The sequence below is a fragment of the Strigops habroptila genome, chromosome 2 (assembly GCF_004027225.2).
Source record: "Strigops habroptila isolate Jane chromosome 2, bStrHab1.2.pri, whole genome shotgun sequence".
Lineage (NCBI taxonomy): Eukaryota > Metazoa > Chordata > Aves > Psittaciformes > Psittacidae > Strigops > Strigops habroptila.
The window spans coordinates 60,200,394-60,222,643 of record NC_044278.2 but is presented as its reverse complement, the minus strand read 5'-3'; the positions used below and the strand labels follow the sequence as shown (position 1 = coordinate 60,222,643).

The 22,250-nt window shown below is 40.3% G+C and overlaps 2 protein-coding genes across 4 annotated transcripts in view; one reads left to right on the top strand and one right to left on the bottom strand.

Moving 5' to 3' along the window:
• The window catches only part of FHL2 (four and a half LIM domains 2), a 27,679-nt gene extending 19,390 nt beyond the window's left edge, over positions 1-8,289 (top strand). For both annotated transcript variants that reach the window (XM_030476255.1, XM_030476254.2), the window contains exons 3-6: positions 644-818; positions 4,003-4,172; positions 5,797-5,983; positions 7,414-8,289. In XM_030476255.1, coding sequence (XP_030332115.1) covers positions 644-818; positions 4,003-4,172; positions 5,797-5,983; positions 7,414-7,565 — 684 coding nt within the window. In that variant the 3' untranslated portion in view covers positions 7,566-8,289. The remainder of the gene's footprint in view (positions 1-643; positions 819-4,002; positions 4,173-5,796; positions 5,984-7,413) is intronic.
• On the bottom strand, positions 8,146-22,250 carry C2H2orf49 (chromosome 2 C2orf49 homolog). Of its 2 annotated transcripts, XR_003990010.2 has the most exons (5): positions 22,007-22,250; positions 20,139-20,305; positions 14,912-15,284; positions 14,075-14,332; positions 8,146-11,456 (listed from the first exon to the last, which is right to left on the bottom strand). XR_003990010.2 is itself a non-coding variant. In XM_030476257.1 (4 exons), the coding sequence occupies exons 1-4, from the start codon at positions 22,151-22,153 to the stop codon at positions 11,400-11,402; spliced, it is 744 nt and encodes a 247-aa protein (XP_030332117.1). In that variant the 5' UTR covers positions 22,154-22,246; the 3' UTR covers positions 8,146-11,399. The 2 variants fall into 2 exon arrangements, 1 of the variants encoding a protein (XP_030332117.1); XM_030476257.1 differs by lacking the exon at positions 14,075-14,332 and having other exon boundaries at positions 22,007-22,246.

Sequence of the window (22,250 nt, the reverse complement as noted above, 5' to 3'; positions counted from 1 at the left end):
TACTCAGATGCCCATGCTGATCATTTGGCCAGTGTTCTGGATCACTGGCTGCAGGTACAACGTAGTCTCTCATCTTTCAGTCTGATCCACACTTGAAACATAGAGGTAAACCAAAACACAAGACCCTGTAAAAATTAGTTGTAGTGGTAAAAAAAAAGTAGCAGAGATCAAACCAATTCCACCATTTGTGGAATCTGTTGAACTGAATAAATATCAGAAAGCAATTGGGAAAAGGATTTCTGTCCAGTACTGAAGAGCTAGGAGGAAATGACCTAGAAATCAGCAATAGCTAAGACAATCAGGGGAAGTCTATTATACATATAAGGTTAACAACTTTTAATCTGACACAAAAATGGAGCTTTATTCTCAAAGGAAATACCTAAATGAAACTAGTTGTTCCTCTGCCACATACAAAAAAATGAAGGTTACCTTGAACTGAAAAAGGGTTAATAATTGTCATGAGCTGTTCTTGGTTATCAGAGCAAAATAAGTTCACCTTCATGGGAACATTTTGTTTTCTTGAGCTGTGTGAATTAGCCTCAGCTCCTGGCTGTGGTTCAGATTTGGATGTGTTTGTATTCTCTGAGCTTGCAGTTGTGCAAACTGTTCATTTAACTTGCTCCGTGGTTTTGGATTTCTACAGGATCTATCTTACAAGGATCGCCACTGGCACGAAACCTGCTTCCACTGCTTCCAGTGCAAGAATTCACTGGTGGACAAGCCTTTTGCTGCAAAAGAGGAACGTCTACTTTGTACTGATTGCTACTCCAACGAATATTCTTCCAAATGTAACGAGTGCAAGAAGACTATTATGCCAGGTTAGGATGCTCACTTTTTGACCTAAGAAAAGATTAGACTAAATATCAAGCCCAAACTTGGCAACATTTATGACAAATGTTTTTCCTTGACTTATGTGCTAAGTCACAGTGAACTTGGTAAAATACAGTCGATGGTGCATTCCAAGTAATTTCCTTGACCAGAACACATAATTTTCATAATGGAACATGATAGAATTGTTATTCACATGAAGCAGATTATTCTTGATAATTAGTATTTATTTCATTTAGCATTTTTATTAATAGGATTTATAATTTTCTATAGCAGTATTCATTACGAGGCTTTTGATGGCCAGACAATTAGAACTGGTCTCTCTGTCCAATTCTAACTTTGAGCTCTCTCTTGACTGGCTTCCACTGCTTGAAGATCAGAAGCAGTTTGCAAATTTAGCAGCTTGCTTAATTCACAATTTAGCTTTCGATGCAATTACTCTAAGTTTAGCTTCTCCCATAAAAAACGAAAAATTGGTCAAAGGGCCTCTAAAGTCTTTCTCGAGCGCAAAGATATGAAGAAACAGGAAAGAGCTATTTTCTTTTTCAACATGAAACATGAGATTATAGTAATAGATTGCTAAAACCTCATCTGCTCATGTCAATGCTATAGCATTCTGTGATGATTTGAGGGCTTAAAGTGGAAGGAATATTGGTCCAGAAATAAAATATTAAAAGGCAATTTGAAGAATCCACATACATGCTCCAGAAGGATTACTAGTTACCTTTTCCCAGTAAAATTTTTCCTTGGCTGGTTCTGACGTTGGTCATCTTAGAAAAAAGCTAAAAACCACAACATTGTGCATCTAAGGGCTTGATGATGAAATAGGACCTATAAATGAAACAACAATGATATTTAAAAGCAGATGGCCCTACCCATTTATGCTCAAGTTTAGGCATCTCATCCTCCTATTCCATAGGCACCTGGTTTTACTGATACAGCACTAACAGCTGACATGTTTGGGAATAGCCAGTGCTGTTTTTAAAGCTGGAACTATGTATTTGTGTATATTTTTAAGATTGTTCATCAAATTCACCCCCATGATCAGTGAGCTTATCTACCAAATGGACCTCTTTTGCCTATTATGCAAGCTATAGATTGATAGGTAGTAATGGAGGCTGGACTGATATACTCAGAGAATCCCTTCTTCTCTTGTAATCTGAAACAGAAAAAATCCATTTTTATGATCTTTAGCTGCTTACTGAAGATAGCCATGATGTCACCACATTCAAAAAGCCGTACACCCAGCCTGTATTTTCTGCTTACACAGCACACCATGTTAGTACAGGACCTGCACCAGAGCGCTGTGTCCGCCAACTGAACCATAATTCATTTTGAAAGAACCAGCAAGTGGTTGGATACCCTTTATGGAGATGGTTAATGCTACACTTGCCCTTTGCTTTGCTCCACTAAATGTACAGTTTAGATTTAATAAAGCATTATCATGACATGCCTATTAAATACTAAAGTAATTACCAGCCTGATCTTTCTGTCCTTCTTCAAACTAAACTCCCACTGACTTCAGCAGCTAACAAACAGGGCTCCCCCTGCCTTGAGTTTCAGCGACAACACAATCCCAAAGAGAAAACAGATAAAAACATGAAAATAAAATTCTAGACTATTAAAAAAAAACCAAACCCAAACCTACATCTCCTTTTTCCAGAACATTATTCCTTCAAGGACTTATTTATTTCACCTTTGTATGATATAGAAAGTTAGCAGCACAGAGAGGGCATAATTCTTAAAAGGTGTCCATGAATAAAATGACACAGAAATATTCATGCATGTAAGCACCATGCAGAAAGATAAGTAACAGTTCCCTTACTGCAAGTCAGTTCTTTAAAAAAATAAAATAAATTTAAATTCCTGAAGTATGCCTCTGGGCAGAATTTCATAGAACAAAAGTAAATTAAAAGATGAAAATATGCAACTAGTAAACAAAGAAGAATGAATGCTTTAGAAGGGGAAAATGGGAAAACTTCACCCTGCAGTAATGGGGCTGGGGAGAGTTGGCACCAAAGGAGTTAGTGTGGTTCTTCATCATTAGCCAACATGACCAGCTTGCCAGTCTTCTAAGCACTCGACATCATGTTTGCTGCTACAGGCTTCAATAGTAATGCAGAACTGTAGCAGCATCATTTGTTTGCTTTCCCTTCTGGCCTGTATCAAATATTCTGGCTCAAATTCAATCAAATAAGAAATTACGTAGTGTGCAAAGAAACCTGTCCATATTACAGGGCATCTCCAATTCCCTGGAAGGGCTGAGTCCACCTGTCGTACAGTGGGCTGAATCTGCAAAGTGCAGTATCCGTACCCTAAAATCTCATTCTAGACAAGTACATTCAATCCCTAGCTACCATACCACTTTTCTGCTTTTCACAGAATCACAGAATGGTTTGGGTTGGAAGGGACCTTAAAGATCATCTAGTTCTAAACCCTCTGCCATGGGCAGGGACACCTTCCACTAGACCAGGTTGCTCCAAGCCCCGTCCAACCTGGCCTTGAACACTGCCAGGGATGGGACAGCCACAGCTTCCCTGGGCAACCTGTGCCAGCGCCTCACCTGAAAGTTTCAAGAGACAAAAAAAATTTATGATAGGCGTTGCAGAGCTGGAAGCCATTGCAAATTTATAGTGGACCTCAATGAGGGCAGGAACAAGGCCCCACAGCAGATAAGAAATAATCCTTTGTCTCAGGCAGTGACTATACTTTATTGGGAAAGGGAGGCAAGAAGCTTGCAAGGAGTTAACCAGTTATCTTGCAGCTGTCTGAAAAAACAAAGAGAGACTTGGAAAGAACAAAGTCAAACTCTAATGAGGAATAGCCTTACCTTCACTCAGCACTAACAGCAGCTTTTATTGTTGTCTTACCAATTTCCCAGAACCTTCCTGTGCATTAGAATTCACTGTTAACTATAATAACACCACAAAAAGGCATCCTAAGCCTTCATTATTAGCAGTAAATGTTTCTCTTCTTCATAGGAGAAGAACCTCTCATTCCCCAAAAACCAAAATGGTACCCAATACCATGCAAAGCTGCTGGGAACGTGAAACAGCCTGTAGGTCACAGCTGCACTGCTTCTTAACTGACAGCCAGCTGCCAGGCAAACAGGAGGTACAAATTGCATCTGTCTCAACCAAAAATAGTTCAGTTGATACTCTGGTCTCATTACAGGTACTCGGAAGATGGAATACAAGGGCAACAGCTGGCACGAGACCTGCTTTATCTGCTACCGCTGCCAACAGCCCATTGGGACAAAGAGTTTCATCCCTAAGGACAATCAAAACTTTTGTGTACCCTGCTATGAGAAGCAGTTTGCCATGCAGTGCGTCCAGTGCAAGAAGGTAGGGCTCTTATTTTACTTACCTAAAACCTAAGGGACTGAAGTCCATCCCACTTTACCTCCAAGTAGGTAGAATGCCTCATTTCTATGTGTGTTAAAAGACTCAGAATCAACTGATTTTAAGAGATAATTTCAGGTCCCATCCTGCACCAGGCACAGCATTTACTACAACGCGAATTCTCTTACTCAGAGTTAAAGACCCCTTTGTTTTGTGTTGAAAGCATACAGAGAACACATTTAAAAAACAATCATTCTGCAGTGGAATAACCTCATTCCAGTATAACCCATCCTATACCTAAACATTTCAACTGGAAGGAAGATGAGCTAGCACTGGTAATTTCTTAATATTCTAATGAAGTTCAAGACAGAGAGACAAGCTTTACACAGAGCAAATGCTGCTCCTGAAATAAACACTAGTAAGCTCAATATGCTCAAGAATTACTTTCTAGGCTAAGGACCTTTTATTTCTGAGTTTCCTAAATTCTACACACAGGCACTGATAGAAATTTTAAAATCCTTTCCTAAAAGGAATCATCACTTATGGAACTAACAAATCCCAGTTTCATATGGATATACGCATAGGCAATCAAAATTATGGCTATAGCCACAGTGAATTCCTTTTCCCACTGCCAGTGTTTCCTTTGTCTCCCCTTACCTTCTGTGTGCTTCCAGCCACCACCTGTGCCCAACCTACACAGACTTTCTTCCATGTTTGCTACCTGCTCATTTGCCCTTCCAGTCAAGCAAAGCTGGAGTCTGGTCACATACCAGCTGGTCAGAAACAACTGCATCTTTGCTGCTGCACAGGCAAAATCAGACAAGTAAAGGCAATTTTTCTTTCAGCCTTTGACCTAAAGTAGACCTAATTACCTCCTATCCATCCATCAATTTTCTGAATTGGAGTTCCATATCTTAAAACCTGTCTAGTGTCTGATTTTAACCATATTTGAGAACAGGCTCAGAAATACTTGTGGAAGAGGCAACGACACAGATGAATACAGATACTAGGTAGTGTGATCACACACAAGCCCGATTCCCAGGGAATCTCCCTTTAGGGAAGAAAGGCAGAAAACTTAAACTGTCCAATTTTACAGCTTGCTTAGGAATACTCAAAGGATCAAAAAAGTTCCGTTTGGCTAACATCAGGGGAGCTGGTTCACAAATAACTTGTTCTAAGAGGAAAAACCCCACAGTTCAGAGAAGCAAAGACTTCAGCTAAAATTTGAAATAGAAGTCTTCGCCAAGGAAAGTAACAGGGAAGTTGAAACACATAAGGTAGTTCCTTCACCATGAAGCATGTGACAGGCGGAAGAACAGAGGTGAGACGAATCCTAGCATATGCATATAAAAAGCAACATATAAAAGACTAGCTTTAAAAATAAAGAGAGTAATTGAGATTATCGAATATATGGAGAAGTACTTTGAGTACGGGACTTCTTTGTATAAATTAGGATATTATCATAAAACACTTGCATGATTTTCTCAAGGTCAGAAATGATGATTTTGCTGCTTTTAAGCCTTCTTTCCTGCCTCCCACCCACAAAAACCTTTCCTCTCTACCAAATCCAAGGTACAAACCTGCCACCCTCAAGAAAACTCTTCCTGTCTTACTTTCCATGAAACAGGCTATCACTACAGGAGGCGTCACTTACCGGGAGCAGCCGTGGCACAAAGAGTGCTTCGTTTGTACTGGGTGCAAGAAGCAGCTGTCTGGACAACGCTTTACCTCCAGGGATGAGTTTGCATATTGCCTGAGCTGCTTCTGCAACCTCTACGCCAAAAAGTGTGCTGGATGCACAAACCCCATCAGTGGTAGGTCTCTCACAGCCAGTGCCTTTACATTTTGCTTGGGGTCTTTTTCTTCCAATGAACTGCTTCAAATGTTAAAAACAGTTCAGTAGTTCATTGTGAGTAACTTGGGAAACTGTACAATTCAAGTACAATACAATGTGTGAAATTAAATACTTATAACGTCTTTCAAGTGCCTAACAAAAAGAAATAGAAGAGGTCCTTAAATTGAAGTTTCCCACTTATCACCTAATTTTCATGGAACATGGTGGACCCACAGCAACAGAGCTGTGCACGTAGGGGGATATGCATGCTCTGTACGTCATTCCACTTGCATTCATGGAAGGGAACACTGACCTCAGCAACAACAGTCTCTTTGCCAGCAGAAAGTGTCCAACTGGCCTATACCTCATGCTGTGTGCAGCACAGCGGATTTCTACCCTGACTTTTCAGGACAGCAACCAAGAAATCACAACACTGTTAGATACCGCTTTCCAGTACAAAAGTAGTTAAAGGAGCAACTGCTTAGAGCTTTACTGCAAAACACCTGGCATAAAAATATAACCTCATGTAAGAAGTAATCAGCATTTAACAGTATGATCCATACAGGCCAACACTGCAAATCTGAGTTATATGTGGACCATTTTCTCTCATTATTGCTCTGCCCTTGTGCCTGTCCCTCACTAACATATGCTTGACCACATAGCTCCTAGAAAAGTCTGTGTATAACACCACAGGTACTGTTTTCTGTTCGTGTGAAATTTCTCTCTTGAGTATTGCAGTCCTTTCTATCACATGCTGTTTCTTTCAAAAAGTTGCTACTAAAGACAAAACACAACCAAACCCCCTCTCATCAGGTAAGAGATATGCGCAACTAAGTCTTTTCACTGACTTCCAGCTAGTCTTTCTAATGCATCATATTCAAATCGCTTGCCATTTCTGAGGTTAAGCAAGAGATAATTACTACTAAGAGACATTTGTCCCTTTTCCTGTACAGCTTCAATACCCCTTATGATAACCATCATAGCCTCAAACTCTTCAGTGCTTTTTGCAGTTTGCTAACCTGCTTCTTTCCTTGAGGCACTCTTCTTTCAAAGCTATGGCTCAAGTCTTGACACAACCTGTGAGGACTCTTCTTAATGATCTAAATGCTTTTTTACAAAACAAAATTAACCGAAGACACCATAAAACATTCAGTAAAAACTACCAGACTTCTGTTCTGGGCAGTTGCTTTCCTTTTCTGCTGTACATCATAGCGCCATACGTTGAAAGTTATACTTGCTACAGAATAAGGGCGGCAAAACAGGCACGGCAACAAATAGATTTGTCACAATGGCATTTTTTCACTGCTGTACGTGTCCCCTTTGATCCATGACTGTTGTCTGAAACGGCATCACTTGATGGCTGATATGCTATTCTTGTCTTGTAACAGAATGCTTTTGGTTTTCAAACAGGACTCGGAGGGACCAAGTACATCTCCTTTGAAGAACGGCAGTGGCATAACGACTGCTTTAACTGTAAGAAGTGCTCCCTCTCATTAGTGGGTCGCGGCTTCCTCACAGAAAGGGATGACATCCTTTGCCCTGAGTGTGGGAAGGATATTTAAAGCTCAAAACAAGAGGTGGGGAAAGGGGAGGAAAGCTGTGCTTGCGATACATAGTCTGAAATACACAGATGTTCAGAACTAGCTTTGCCACTCTGACTTTCGCTGTACTATTAACATTACTTAACCTTTTTCTTCAAACTCTCCAAATCTGGAGGGAAAACAAAATCTCTAGTAGCAGTGGTGGTGTTCAAGATTGCTACAGCTAACCAAAACTAATGCAAAACCCAAGATGTAACATCATTTGGGGGTTACTGACACAACATATGCTTTTTGGTTTTGTTTTTTGTTTTTCCACTCAATATTCTGGTTACAAGCAAATGATGCAGTTCAAGGATTACAATGGCCACAGACAATACATTCATAGATGGATATTCAAGGTGAAACCCTCAGCCCACTGAAATCAATGGCAAACCCCATTCAATTTCAATAAGGCTGTGGTCTCGCCTCAGTGTTCTCGAGCTATGTGACTAGTGTGTGCTGTCAAGTGTGTAGAAAGACTGCGAATGTAGAGGGTGTTCAATGTACAAGGATTTGTGCCATGCCATGAAGAGATATAATGATAAAACAGTTGAAGTGGGAGTGCTTCGTAACAGGTACATATTTTATTGCATGACTAGCTGATCATTGTGTGAAGTACAAGTTCTGATTGACGGTGTCAGTATTACAGTTAGTCGACATTACACTGCACATTGTATTTTTCAAAATAAAATCATTTAAAACAAAAGAGTGATTGTGGTTTAATTGCATTTACATATTAGATATTTACAGATAAAATGCTTTCACAGTCTGAAGGATCACAATGCAAGAGCCACACAAACACGACCCTTTTTGCACCCAGTCATTAGGAACCTGTGGGGTTTAGGCAATCCTCAGATGGACCCTGCTGATAAAATATAGTCTTCTACTAACTGAAATTCGTGAGAAAATTATCAGCAAAACTAAACGACTGTGTGAAAATACTGAATAGACTGCAGCTGATAAAAATGTGCTCCTAGGCTCTACACTGAAAACCAAAATATTGTTGTTCTCAGCAAGCAAGGAGGTCAAGACAGCTCAAAAGACATTTATCTTTGTAAAAGTCAGAAGTTTGACTTCTATACTAGGGCATGCTTTCATTTTGTTATGTATTGCAATATGCAAATACCCTTTGCTCTAGCATCGTTTCTGCGACATGTCTGCTGCAAAGGTAATGTTCAGTCACAGCATGCTGCAAGGTCAATAAAATCAAGAGAAAACAATCCAAAGGGAGATTAACTCTTTTCCCAAAATGAACCTCAAGAAATCTGGCCATGTTACACAACATATGATCCTGGTACACCTTCCAGATGGAATTCATTTGCATCCAGCAAAAGGAGGAAAGTAATATGTTGCACTTCCAACTGGAATCTTCAGATGTGGAAAGAAGAATTGGGCATATACTTTGTGTATAACTGGGTAGGAAAAGTTTGCTCCTAGTTCCTGCCACCACTCTTGAATTTGCCTCTTTTTGTACCAAGCATAACGTGCTCACAGGTCATTCCTCCCTTATTAATTCAACAAGGTAAGTAGATGCATCAGGTAAGATTTGGTTAGTAAACCATTTGAAGAACTTTGCTGGCAGTGTGCATTTTTGAAGTGCACACACTGTGCAAATCAGATCTCACTGAATTACTATGTTCTATCCTTTGATGACTTCATTCTATGATGAAGGCTGTAGTAAAGAATGGCCAGGAAAATCCTTCTTACATTCACACCTCCCAGAGGAGGGCAAGCAGCTCAATTTCTCCTCTGGGGGCTGGCAGTCCCCCAGCACACTGCAGCTCTAATACTTTCCTGAGAAAAGAAGGCTTACTAAGGGGGGAGCGGAAGGGAGCAAAAGCAGCATGGCTTGTAGCTTGTCTCCCAAGCACTACAACAGATGGCAAAATGGTCCCAGCTTTGAGGAAAGTGAGGTGAAACATGACAAGGCTGAAAAGCAAACTGGCCTGAAAACAAGACATCATGCTATTATTCCAGTACAGTTCTGCATATTACTCCTTAACACATACCAACACACATGTGCTCCTAGCAACTACAACTACAACAAAATATAGCCTAAACTCTAAACCACTGCCAAGAAGCCACCCACAAAACAGAACTCCTATCAGACTACTACACTAGTGCAAGGACCAGCAGTTCACACAATACTAACTGCTGCTAAACTCCAGACTAGCTACAGAGCCTTTTACCCCGTAAGCTCTTTCTCAAGTTCTAATCACTTCAAGCCCACTGAAATGTAAGCGTGTAAAATGAACATGCTTAATTACACCACAAAAACAAGTCAGCACTACTTTGTTTGCTTTTAATTGAATTTATTTAAATAGGATAAGGCTACTTAAAAGACAACTCTTTACATACAAAATGTGCATTACGTTAAAGTTTGCTGTACTCAAGTACAAAAACTGGACAAGTGTTTAGTAAAAGGAAAACAGCACACTATTTCAAAACACACATTCTTACCATTTTACAGCATTCGAGAAGTGCCTTTTTATGTCGTAACAGTGAATGGAGAACTTCTGTCAGTAATGAATTAAGCTACAGGTTTCGGTTTCAACATTAACCAATGTTACAAATGTAAACATCTTTCAGATCACTACTGAGAGCTTCTCTTAGCGGGTTAACTAAGCGGATTCAGAAGTTGATTCTTTTTTTGTTTTACTAAGTCCAGGAGTGTTGATATTATTATTTACCATTCGTATCTAAAATGGATCTAAATTGGCTTCACCCTGAGCCACTGAGTTTTAATAAAAATGTTTCTATCAACTTAACTGGATTTCTGCCTCATAAGGCACTACTAGCAATGCAGATGAAACACAAAGCTTCACAGAAAACCAACACCCATCTTAAATGATCAAAAGAAGAGAAAACAGGTTACCTTTTTGTTTTTTTTTAAAGAATGCAAGTACATACGCTAATGCTTTCAAGGTATTACTTTGTCTTCCTATCCCTGTCCCTCTCCAACTGTTAGTAAGTTGAGAAAGCACTGGCCTGCATTCCACATGTCTTCCCCATATTTTATAAACATGACTGTAATCAGGAGAACAGCAAATTTGCTACTTCGGCACATTTTTACACTTACGCATGTATAAAATATGCCTGTGTATTTAAAAGAACATGGCACTAATCCATTCACTACTTCCTCTCAAAGATCCATATCAAACAGCCTAATAACATACTTCCATCCGTGTATTTATTTCATATGTCAATAAGAGAAACTTCAATTTGAAGTAATGCTGTTAAAATAGTTCATCTCTTATTACCAATCTAACTTGCACTGTAAATTCTACACTCCTGTGCAACATAAAGGAAAACATTTTGTCTCAGACTATCTTATCAGCAGAATGGTCAGTTTTCTCATCTAAATGAATTATCTTTTTAATGCCAAGGCGGCTCTTGGGATCATTCTGAATCTCATAGTTATTTTAACTATTTGACCATAAGTGGAACAAAACTGAATCTTACTGAAACAAAAATAATGTATTTCTAGGTGTGAATCGGAATGACATGCTGAAGATGAACTATAATAATCTTCAAAACTAAAAAAAAAAAGGAGGGTGGGCCTGGTGGTAGAACATTGTAATATCACCACCTTTTAAAGAAATACTGAACTACTTGGCATACATAAGTAGACACTTTTAAGGTGACTGGTGATAATGACTCCAGCGTTACAACAGGGAACTTTTAAAGTTGTTCAAACTTCACAGCAATCTGAATTCCTGTAAGGTTTAAAAAGAATTGTATTTAAACTGTTTAAATATGACTTATCTGTTTGAAAATATGGAAGTAACATTTATGTTTCAAGCACCATTAGCTACTTCACGGCCATGTAACATGCTGGATTTTCTTCTTTGCTTCAGTAGGCTTTAGGTCATTCTGGAATATAAGAAAATATATAAGTATTCTTAGATATACTGTGCAAGTAGAAGTTCGAAATTAACCCGCTGTATTCAAGTCTCTTACTATTACTGTATTCAGCTCTATGCTACTACAACAGCTTTCTACTGCCATCTTGTGGAGAATGCCAAGTATCACAGAACTTCTTAAGATAAAGCAAATCAATTCAACTATCTGCAAATCACATGTCATTTGTTTTTTCTTAATCCCATAATTAGTTATCCAAAAATATATTTCAATTATGCAGCTTAGAGACAGGTACATATTGGAGTTTCTAAACATACTTCCATATTTACATCAGATTGCCTTAAAATACTTGTTGAAATGGGATAGTCTAAGAAAAAACCCAAACATACAGTTTGGAAACCTGATTTACTTTTGTCAAACAGTAAAAACGTTAGAAAAAACAGAAGGGAAAGTTGCTTTTCCTTTGTAATAATCAGTATAAAAAGCAAAATAATTGCCAAAGCCTCAGATGAACTCATCTCTCAAGCCCCACCTCAAGAAACCAGAAAAAAATAAATCAAGAAAGCCCAAAGGAAAACAATGGGAGATTGAAGTGGTGAAAAAATTACCTTTCACCATATAAAATAAGAAAAAAACCCTGAGAAATTACAGCTTTAACAGTTCACATAAGCAGAGTAAAGACAGCTATATGAGTTTTCAAGAACATTCTACTCTGGTCTCTCTCTCTGCTCTCGTGAGACCTCACTTGGAGCACTGTGTGCATTTCCAGTGCCCTCAACATAAAAAGGACATGGAGTTGTTGAAGCAAGTCCAGAGGAGGGCCACAAGGATGATCAGGGAGCTGGAGCACCTCCTGTATGAAGACAGGCTGAGAGAGTTGGGGCTGTTCAGCCTGGAGAAGAGAAGGCTGCGTGGAGACCTCATAGCAGCCTTCCAGTATCTGAAGGGGGCCTACAAGGATACTGGAGAGTGACTCTTCATTAGAGACTGTAGTGATAGGACAATGGGTAATGGGTTTAAACTAAAACAGGGCAAGTTCAGGTTACATATAAGGAAGAAGTTCTTTACTGTGAGGGCGGTGAGGCACTGGAACAGGTTGCCTAAGAAAGTGGTGAATGCCCCATCCCTGGCAGTGTTCAAGGCCAGATAGGTCAGAGCCTTGCGTGACATGGTCTAGACATGGCAGGGGGGTTGGAACTAGATGATCTTAAGGTCCTTTCCAACCCAAACCATTCTATGATTCTGCAACAGAGTGTTTTGGGGAGCACAATCGAGAGATCTCTCTTCTCCTTAAGAGTTTCAGTGTTTGTTTATTTACAGCAATGCTGTAGATTGCAACCACTGAAAGGTTTAAGGGAATTAGACCTAAGGAACAGAGAGCCAGTTCTGTGCTAGTCAGCACAAGAACTTCAGTTTATCTTGACAGCCAAAGAACAGTCACTTGCTTGACAAGGCAATTGTCATTACTGTCATAGTAAAAAATATATCAGGCTTTATACTCTGCAGGCAAGTACATTGACTCTTCCTGGCTGCATGACTTATTATTCAGTATTACGTTTTTTAATTTCAGACAGTAAAGTAATATCCATACAACGCACTTGCCTAACTTCAAACATATCTAACCAACATTAGCCAAGGAACTTATCGGTATTAACCTGAACAACAAAAACTGTGGCTAAGGTGGACAGTAAAGTGTCGGAGGTCATAGCTTTTGAGTGCCAGATATACAGAGTCACTTAAAAGTGCTCACCACTGTGTCTACAAAACATTTAAATGAAATATAAAGAAACTGGGAGGTGTATACTAAACAAGTTTCAAAAGCTCTGTGGGCTCAGATCTGACCAATACTTGGAAGAGTTACAAATATTAAAATAACTTAGTAATACTGGTAAGTAGGAAACACACCTCTCCAGCACAAATTTGATTCAGGGCCTCAGCCATGATCCTTGTAAAAGTTTTTCAGAACAGCCATGTACTCATGTTTAATAGAAGTCTGAAGGAACCAACCAATCCACACAGCAAGGATATTACCTGCATTCTTTCATGAAAGGATTTTTTTGGTTTTTGAGAGAGAGATTAATAGAAAGCATTTCATGAGACAATACTGAGAAAACAGAAGTCTGGTATCCTAAGAAAATTTTAATCAATGTAATTCCACACTGTGTATCTAAAGCTCCCCCTGCAGTTCAACTGAGAACAGATAGAAATAGTTCTTCCTTTGAAGCCCAGACTTACTCCAGATATTCCCATACTCCAGTGGAAATGTGAAAATGCCTTCATTTGCATCATGAAGGAATGTAAGACAAATGCAAGACTTATCGCTACTTCGTGGCATGTTTTAAAGAGGAGATGGCCCATTGCTCCTTGCTCACTCACAAGCTCTTAAGGACTAATCACACCTTTGTCAAAAACAACCACTGTTCTATCTTTCTCCCCAGCTGACAGCTACATTCGGCACCATTACCTACACTTTCTAAGATACACCCTGCTGAATTCATGTATCTGGCCTTAGCTCTTCTCTCATCACTTCAACTCATCAGCCTCCTTCTGCGCCCAGCTGTAGTGTAGTTCTCCACAGAAACTTTGTTTGCAGCTGAATCTAACTTGCAGAAAGGAAGGTAACTATTTACCTTTATGGTTAACAGCTCAGCCATCAGCCTTCCGCTTGAGAACAGCAATGGTCTATTCAAGATCTTAGCACGTCTTTCTCATCGTCTTACAGAAGCCCAGGTACTTGGTTTAAACCACCATGGCTCAAAATGAGCACGCGACCTTTAGCCTCTCACTTTGGCTAGTATGGTTTGTTGTTACAGCTTCTCAGTGAGATCCATAGACTAGGCAGCTCTCCAGATTTTCACATCCAGTTCCTTCCTCTAGCTTGCCAATTCCTATGTGAGATTTAAAACAGATGGCATTCTTCCTCTAAGGATATATTCTACAGCTCTCAGCATCCCACTTCAGATCCTGTAACATCTCTTCCTTCACTTTGACAAATGAAAGCTTGTCTTACTCAACCGTTCAAGCGTGATTGTTACAAATGTTATCATTCTGTTTTTTTCTTCCCTATTACAGAAAACAGACCACTTGTACTCCCTCTAAGGCTCTTCATGTTGTTCTGTAATACCTGTTCTCTCGGACCTGCCAGTAGGATTATTTTGTTTGCGTTTTATTTGACTGCTACCAGCACCACCTTAAGAATTACTTACTAACTCATTTTAAAGTTACATACATACATGTTTTCTACAAAACTGCACCTCTCACACAGAAGTTTCCTATGTACAAGTACAAAATATTTCTTTCCTTCTAATCTTTACCAAACCAGCTACTCTTTTGCATGTTTCTAAATAAAAGTCTGCTATTACACCAAAATAAAATAATGCTGAAAACTCTTACAAGGGTCTACATTTGGCTCCTGCAAGTTGCTATTGCAAAAAAAAGCTGCAAAACAAGATACCGAACGTACATACCGGCAAATCAGATTCTTCTTTTGGAACAGCTCTCTTTAACTTCACAACAGTAGTTCCTGCTACTGGAGACAAGGGATACACCTTCAGACTAGCCAACATACTGCTGTTAGCCTTTGAAATATTGTTCTGCTTAGCCTCATCATTCCTCATTCCCAGTTTAGCGTCCTCTGATAAACTGGAGGCTGAAATGTACGTTGAGGCATTTGGAGGAACAGATAATCTTCTAACAGTGTTGGTGGTGCTTCCAGCTGGAGGAGGTTTTAGGCGATCAACAGCTCCATTTTCTGTCTTCTTCACCTTTATGCTTGTACTTGTTGAACTGCCATCAAATACAATTAATGGCCGTTTCCTTAAACCTTCCACCGTTGTAACACTGAAAATACAAATTGTAAAATTCTCAGAAACACAAGCAACATGATCCAAAAATAGTATATCCAAGACACAGGTAGTGAAACACGAATTTAATCTTGCCTAAAGTAAAAATATATCCCAAAGTACCAACCTTAAACCCTTAGCTACTCCAGACTTAGGCAACAGAAATTGCTTCCAAAATACAAAGTGGGGAGGGAAGGAAGCAGGAGGTTGTGTGAGGAACAGTGCTCCTTAGCAAAGAGGGTTCTGTGTGGATCTTTCTAGGCAGACAATTATAGTTGTATGACCAAAGACTACGCTTATCCCACTGTAGCTATTTCAGAATAACTAACAGCTGTTAAGTATTTCAAAAGGTGAATATTTGAGAAAGTGTATGCCACCTTACCTACAAGAACGGCTCACAGAGCAAGAGAAAGTTCAGCTCTTATTCAAATTTGCTTCTACATTACTATCTGTTCACAACAACACATGTCACATAATCCTCCTCTTTTTCTATTCATCCATTTCTGGGAACTGATAGAGACAAAGACAGACCTTGAATTCATTTGGAATTTGTCGAGAGATCAGACACAACTTTTTGACTTATATCTACAGTAGATGCAGTTCCAAAAGGCTACTGGGGAAATGTGCCCTTGTCAGGACCAGGAGTGCTCAGCCAGGCAAGTTGTTTTAATTAAATACTACTGAAACAACAGCACTATTTAACACATACATTAAATTAAGGTGTGTATTTTCACTTGAAAAGCCTATAAAGCTGACACACAGTTCAGAAGTAAAACATGATACTTTTGGCTCACTTTGGGTTTGTACAAGAATTTATTCAACACTCCTGACAAGGACACATTTCCCCAGCAGCCTTTTGGAACTAGCTTTTCATGTGAAAGAAGAGATTTTATACCTTTTTTCAGTTACCTTCCTTAACATAAGTCTGCTTTTCCTATGGAGGTTTTTTGTGGTTTTGTTTCTGTTTGTTGGTGATGGCACATTTTTTTGTTTGGTTTTTAATTCAGCTTTGTGAAGACTGGCAAGCCAGGAACTAACTGCAATTCTGGGAGGATCATTATCTATTCTGAACTGAATTTTAGAATTGTAGCACTTGTATAAATGACCACATGCCACAATACAGATAACATTCCCAGAGAAATACTTTGGGAAAGTTCCAAAAGAAATTTGGATGCTGTACCATCAAGAACTGTCACATATCATTTTTACATACATGGCTCACAGAACACAGAACCCTGGTTGTGACATTCCCTTTCTCTATATAAAGTACATGCAGCTTAAAAGCTTCAGAGTAGGACTCGTGTTAGCCAGCAGTCGTCTGAGGGAGGACGCTGATGCTAGCTAACAGCTGAAAAGAACATTCTGGGATGCTATTCCCTCCGGCAGGACACTCCCTGTGAAACCTAGATTTCAACACACATCTCCTACAACCACGAGAAATGTTGTAGACACACTTTGAGCTGGCCTGGACAGGGGGCATGCTGTCTACTTTGTAGCACATGGTAAAGATTTAAAGATATACCAGAGGAAGCAAAAGCTTCTCTACATGAGCAACCTGGGTCTCCCCTGCTTCACATGGTTTCTCATCTAGTCAGGATGGCCTCTGAACAATTCCGAATTACGAGGACAACTTAATGAAAATATTTCTATTCTTGTCTAGCTTCGCCTGGTACTTAAGGTAGCACCCTAAAACCAGAGAGAAGTGTAGGATTTAGCTCCCACCCCTTGATTATCCTAAGTATTTGTGGGTTACAAAAACTTCTGTGAATGTTTGAAACTGGCCAGAAGTACCCTGTTTTATACTGAACTCAATATTATCAGTGCATTAGCAGTTCTCGGAGGGTGCTGAAGTGGCCTCTCAGGTGACTAAGGAGAAATGATGAGCTCTACCAAGACCACAGCCACAGTGCTTCTGGAGACTGAGAGTTTGCAGGTGAGAGTCTTCAAACTCAATGGCACTTCAGAAATATCTACACACTTTGAGATTCATACCATCCTCTTTCTTCCAGCAGGCAAGATGATATTATAGATCTTCCAAATTAACTGTCCCTGATCACAAATACTTTGTGAAATATTTGAAGCTGGATAGACTGCATTTGGTTTTATTTGGTATGACTGTCTGCAAGCTCAAATACTCAGTAATAAGACATATAAACCACCATCTGTGATCTCAGATATTTGATTGTATTACTGAGGTATAACTGCAGCTCAGCTGACATACAGCAAGTCTTTTAGGATGTGCCATCAATCACCAGCAGTAAAACTAAACAATATACAACACACTGACTTTGAAATTTCAATGTTTTTACCTCTTATCTGTGACTACTAGAAGCATGCAAACACACACTGAACTGTGCTGATCAAGTCACCAAGCCTCATATTAATTCCAGCACACATTGTAAAGCTGTGGTTTCCACAGAGGAACTCATCAGAAAGCTCCCATTGTTCATGCGATCAATCAGTTTACCTTACTTCTAAATTGAATTAACAGCACGCTTAGTTCCCATCTCTGAATTGCACATAACTTAAAGCCTCAGAATACCTAAGAATTTTGTTTTTAAAAACAAGAATGCCAAGGTCTACTTCCTCCTCTGCACAACGGCAGTTCTGCTTCAATGGTGCACAAGACTGCGAGGAAAACTGTAATATTTTAATATCCAAAAAGATGATTGAACTTCCTTAATTCTTTCTGTCAATACACTAAAACTGAAGTTTTCCCAGTGCAACTTTTACTTACTGAAAGTGCTGAAAGTCTATTTCTCCCATTTTTCTGTGATAATACTAGCAATAAAAGCTTAACTTTTCTAGACAGTATTTTGCCAGCACGTTAAGTAGAAAAGATACAATAAAAGCAAGAACAGTGACTGCTGGAAAATCTCTATCTAACAACAGAGCAAAAGACTAAGCTTAGTATGCTAGATGTTAAGTGCTAAGAGCAAGTAGTAAAGAAAAGCAGACTGATAGATTAAACATATCTCCTTTTACTTACTATTTTCCCAGAAAATACTACATAGGTAACCATTACTGAATTTTAGTGTACTATAACAAAAGCCCCTAAACTTACTCTACATATAAACTCTGGATGAAGCCATTCTCCCATCTGAACATTAACATTGCTTCATTCTCTCAAAAACATCCAGCCTGCTATCTTTCTTCTTTGATAAAAAATTCTTTTGCACTGATTTCAGCACACCAACAGGTCTTTTTATTATTCAAACACTAACCTCATTCTTTTATCCTCAAGTTGCAAGTTGTAAACAAACTGAGGTACTATAAACTTTTATGCACATGGAAAAAAAACACTAAACTGGCACAACAAGACAACTCAGTGTGCCAGCCACTTCTAACATTAAAAAGTCAAAACCAAAAAAAGAACCAATCAATTGACAGAATTTGCTTAGCTCTTCACAGTTAGAAACCTCAGTAAAGCAAAAACACACCCATGAAATCAACAAGCTGTCATACTGCAAAACTATAATGAGAATTTCTATCCACCTTTCTTTCACATGTACTACTGAAGCTAAATCAGAACTCCACCCGTGCATACCCATCAAAGTCCTGGACTAAGGAAGACTGGGAGAAGTTTTAGTGAAATAAACTTTTAAGGAAGATTTTGCTTTCTGATCAAATACAAACACAAAGATTTCAAAAATAAGGCAAAATGCTCTTTCAGAAAGGAGATGTTAGTTTTGAATTGGATACAAAACTGCTGCAGCATACAGCCCTGACTTTAGAGTAGACCACCCCTGTCCAAGAAACAAGCATAATTAAACATGCTTCTGGCACTTTTCTTAAACACTGTAAAAATATGATTATTATTTAACAATTATATAGTGAAACAAAAAATTATTTTTTTTCTTCATTATAAAGTGCCTTGAAATGTACCAATAACCCTATATCAATACAAGCTGGGTGATGAAGGGATTCAAGAGCAGCGCTGTGGAGAAGGACGTGGGGGTGATGGCTGATGAAAAGTTCAATATGACCCTGCAATGTGTGCTCCCAGCCCAGAAACCAACCATATGCTGGGCTGCATCAAAAGGAGCATGACCAGCAGGTTGAGAGAGGAGATTCTGCCCCTCTACTCCGCACTAGTGAGATTCCACCTGGAGTGCTGCCTCCAGCTCTGGGGGCCCCAACACAAGAGGAACGCGGACCTATTGGAGCGAGTCCAGAGGAGGGCCACAAAGATGGCCAGGGGGTTGGAGCACCTCCGCTATGAAGACAGGCTGAGAGTTGGGCTTGTTCAGCCTGGAGAAGAGAACACTCAGGGGAGACCTTACAGCAGCTTTTTCAGTACTTAAAGGGAGCTTATAAGAGACATAGGGACAGACTTTTTAGTGGGACCTGTTGCAATAGGACAAAGGGTAACAGTTTTAAACAAAAAGGTAGATTCAGACTAGATAAAAGGAAGAAATGTTTTACAATGAGGGTGGTGAAACACCGGAACGGGTTGCCCAGAGAGGTGACAGATGCCCCATACCTGGCAGTGTTCAAGGTCAGGCTCACAGGTCTCTGAGCAACCTGATCTAGTTGAAGGTGTCCCTGCTCATGGCAAAGGGGTTGGACTAGACGAGCTTTAAAGGTCCCTTCCAACCCAAACCATTATATGAAAAGCACTATAAGCTAGCTACCATTAGTAACATTTAGGTGACAAAAAAGATTGTCTTCCCCTTTTTCCTATTAGTGCAGTCGTAGAATCACTTTTGACCCAGAAGACCCGCGACAGCAACCTCTAAAAACTGTAACAACATCCAAAAGCTGTACAAGTTTCATTAATCAGGCAAACAAAGATTAGACTAATTACATCATCCTAAATTCTGCAAGTGTAGCCCAATAAAAGCTAAATTACCTTTTAGTCTCCCTTTTAAACTCATTTTGCTGTCTTTTCTTCTCCATCATTTTCCCCCATCTACTTTTTGGCAAGTCGCGCTGGGGCAGGGGAATGGCATGTTGAATATAGAGATCAGTGAGACCATCTTTGTCCATCTTTACATCATTTTCAACTAGTATATTTTTCTGTGGGTAACAGAAAAAAAAAAAGTTGTTATTACGACAATTTCAAAGCACAAACATCTTAGTGGCATCATTTCTGTTTTGAAAAGCCACTTCAGTGTATCAGGCATAAATGCCAGGGTTTCAGAAGTGACAAGGCTGCAGCGGTGACCAGTGTGGAGAGGCCACGAACAGCCCCGTGCCAACAACAGCCTGGTCTGCTGCCCCCCTTCCTACTGACAATTTCCCTTGTTTTCTGCGTGGGTTACACTCAGTCCTTCCCTTCAGTGAGGCAAAGGGAAATGAAAGATATTTGGGTCAGTGCATAGAGGTTTCTTTTTCCCCCCACCTGCAAGCACATCTCTTCACATATCTGCTCATGTGCCTCTTCCTGCAAGTCCTTTTGTGTCTCCTGCCCCTGTGGCTGCAGCTCTTTTTTAAGTGCATTTGAGCACAGGTGCCATGAGCTCCTTGGCTTGAAATTTTCATGTGGGGATGGGCTGTTTCCGTCAGTGTCAGAGATGGCTACAACCAGTACTGGGCAGAACACCACTCTTGCCCACACAGGTGAACTCTGCAGCCCCTCCCTATCCAAAACTCTGCAGTATTTCCCTATAAAAGTAGTAGCAAAAAACCAATAACAAACAAATAAACAAAAAAGTTATGATGGACATCCTGTTGATGACTGATGTTTTCATGCACTCTTTAGCACAATTCCCTAAATCCAACTACAATACTGCTCTTCACTCTTCTAAAAACCAGAAAAGTAAAACATAACGCATTCCAAACTTGCAAGTGTAGAGAGATGCTTTCTTCCCTAGTTCCGAAAAAAGGGGGATTTCTAGCAACCGTCAGTCACAACAGAGCACCAATTTTCTTTCTAACCATGTATAGGGTTGAGAAAACAAGATTTCTTGCTATCTCCTTTCAAATTTATTAAAAGAGGAAAAATCCCACTAACTTTCTACAAACTAGAGGTCACTGAAAGCAGGTGAAGTCTCTGCCACTACTGGTTTTGACAATACTTCGTGACTTCTAATGTCAACCTAAAACCTGTACATTTTTGCCCACACAAATTATGTGGACAAGAGCACACAAAAATTCAGTGAGTTCATACAAAAAATTAGAACTTTGATTACTACTGTTTCGCGCACCTAAAATTTTCAGGCTAGGAAGTAACAAGTACTCCAAATCACACCAACTGAAGCTTCTTATGGTTCAAAACTGTTCATAACTCACTTTAGAACTCTTTTTTTTTCAGTTATGCATACTTAAGCTATAGCTTGACTGATTTGGTAGGATTCATTTCCTTAATTCACTGGGTATGAACGTGCCAACTATACTAAGGATCACTCTTCCGCAGACAGTTTTACTGTATGCAAACACTGTCTCACACCGAGGGATTTGAGACAGTTGTTCTCTAGCAGCTGCCATGTTCAAACGCAGCCCCTTTGCAAACACGGAGACAACTCTTACGCCACGGGCCTCCCTTAACCAAGCACCTAGACTACAGAGTACCAGCTTGGGGTTTGCTTGGTTTTTGCCTGAACGCTTCTTGCACACCCATCTGTGAAGGAAAGCGCAGAAACACACAGCGCAGGAATGGAGCGGAGGAAGCGGGGTCACGACAACAAACAAGGCCGCAGGCGCGGGAGGCCTCCCCTCTCACCCCCCTCCCCGCCTCAGGACCCGCTGCTAAGGGCCCGGCTCCCTCCCCAGGCGCACCTGCTCCAGGGTGAGCAGCAGGAACTCCTCCGAGAGCAGCTCCGGGTGCAGCAGCAGCTCCGACTCGGGGCGCCCCGACCCCCGCTCCCCCTTTCCGCCGCCACCTCCACCACCGGCACCGACCCGGCCCCTGCCCCGCGCCGCCATCTTCTTCCCCCGGCGACCCCCTTCCGGCTTCCCACCATGCCGCGCGGGGCGGGGGCTGGCGCAGGAAGTGGCGCGGCGGGTGACGCCGGGGCGCGCC

What these genes read in the sequence shown, in the direction of transcription:
- C2H2orf49 (XM_030476257.1), bottom strand. Translation starts at nt 22,153, where the DNA reads ATGGCGGCGCGGGGCAGGGGCCGGGTCGGTGCCGGTGGTGGAGGTGGC. An exon ending in TGCTGCTCACCCTGGAGCAG is followed by an intron (nt 20,306 to 22,006) that starts GTGCGCCTGGGG and finishes TGTTACCCACAG; the next exon opens with AAAAATATACTAGTTGAAAA. An exon ending in AAGAAGAATCTGATTTGCCG is followed by an intron (nt 11,457 to 14,911) that starts GTATGTACGTTC and finishes CTTATATTCCAG; the next exon opens with AATGACCTAAAGCCTACTGA.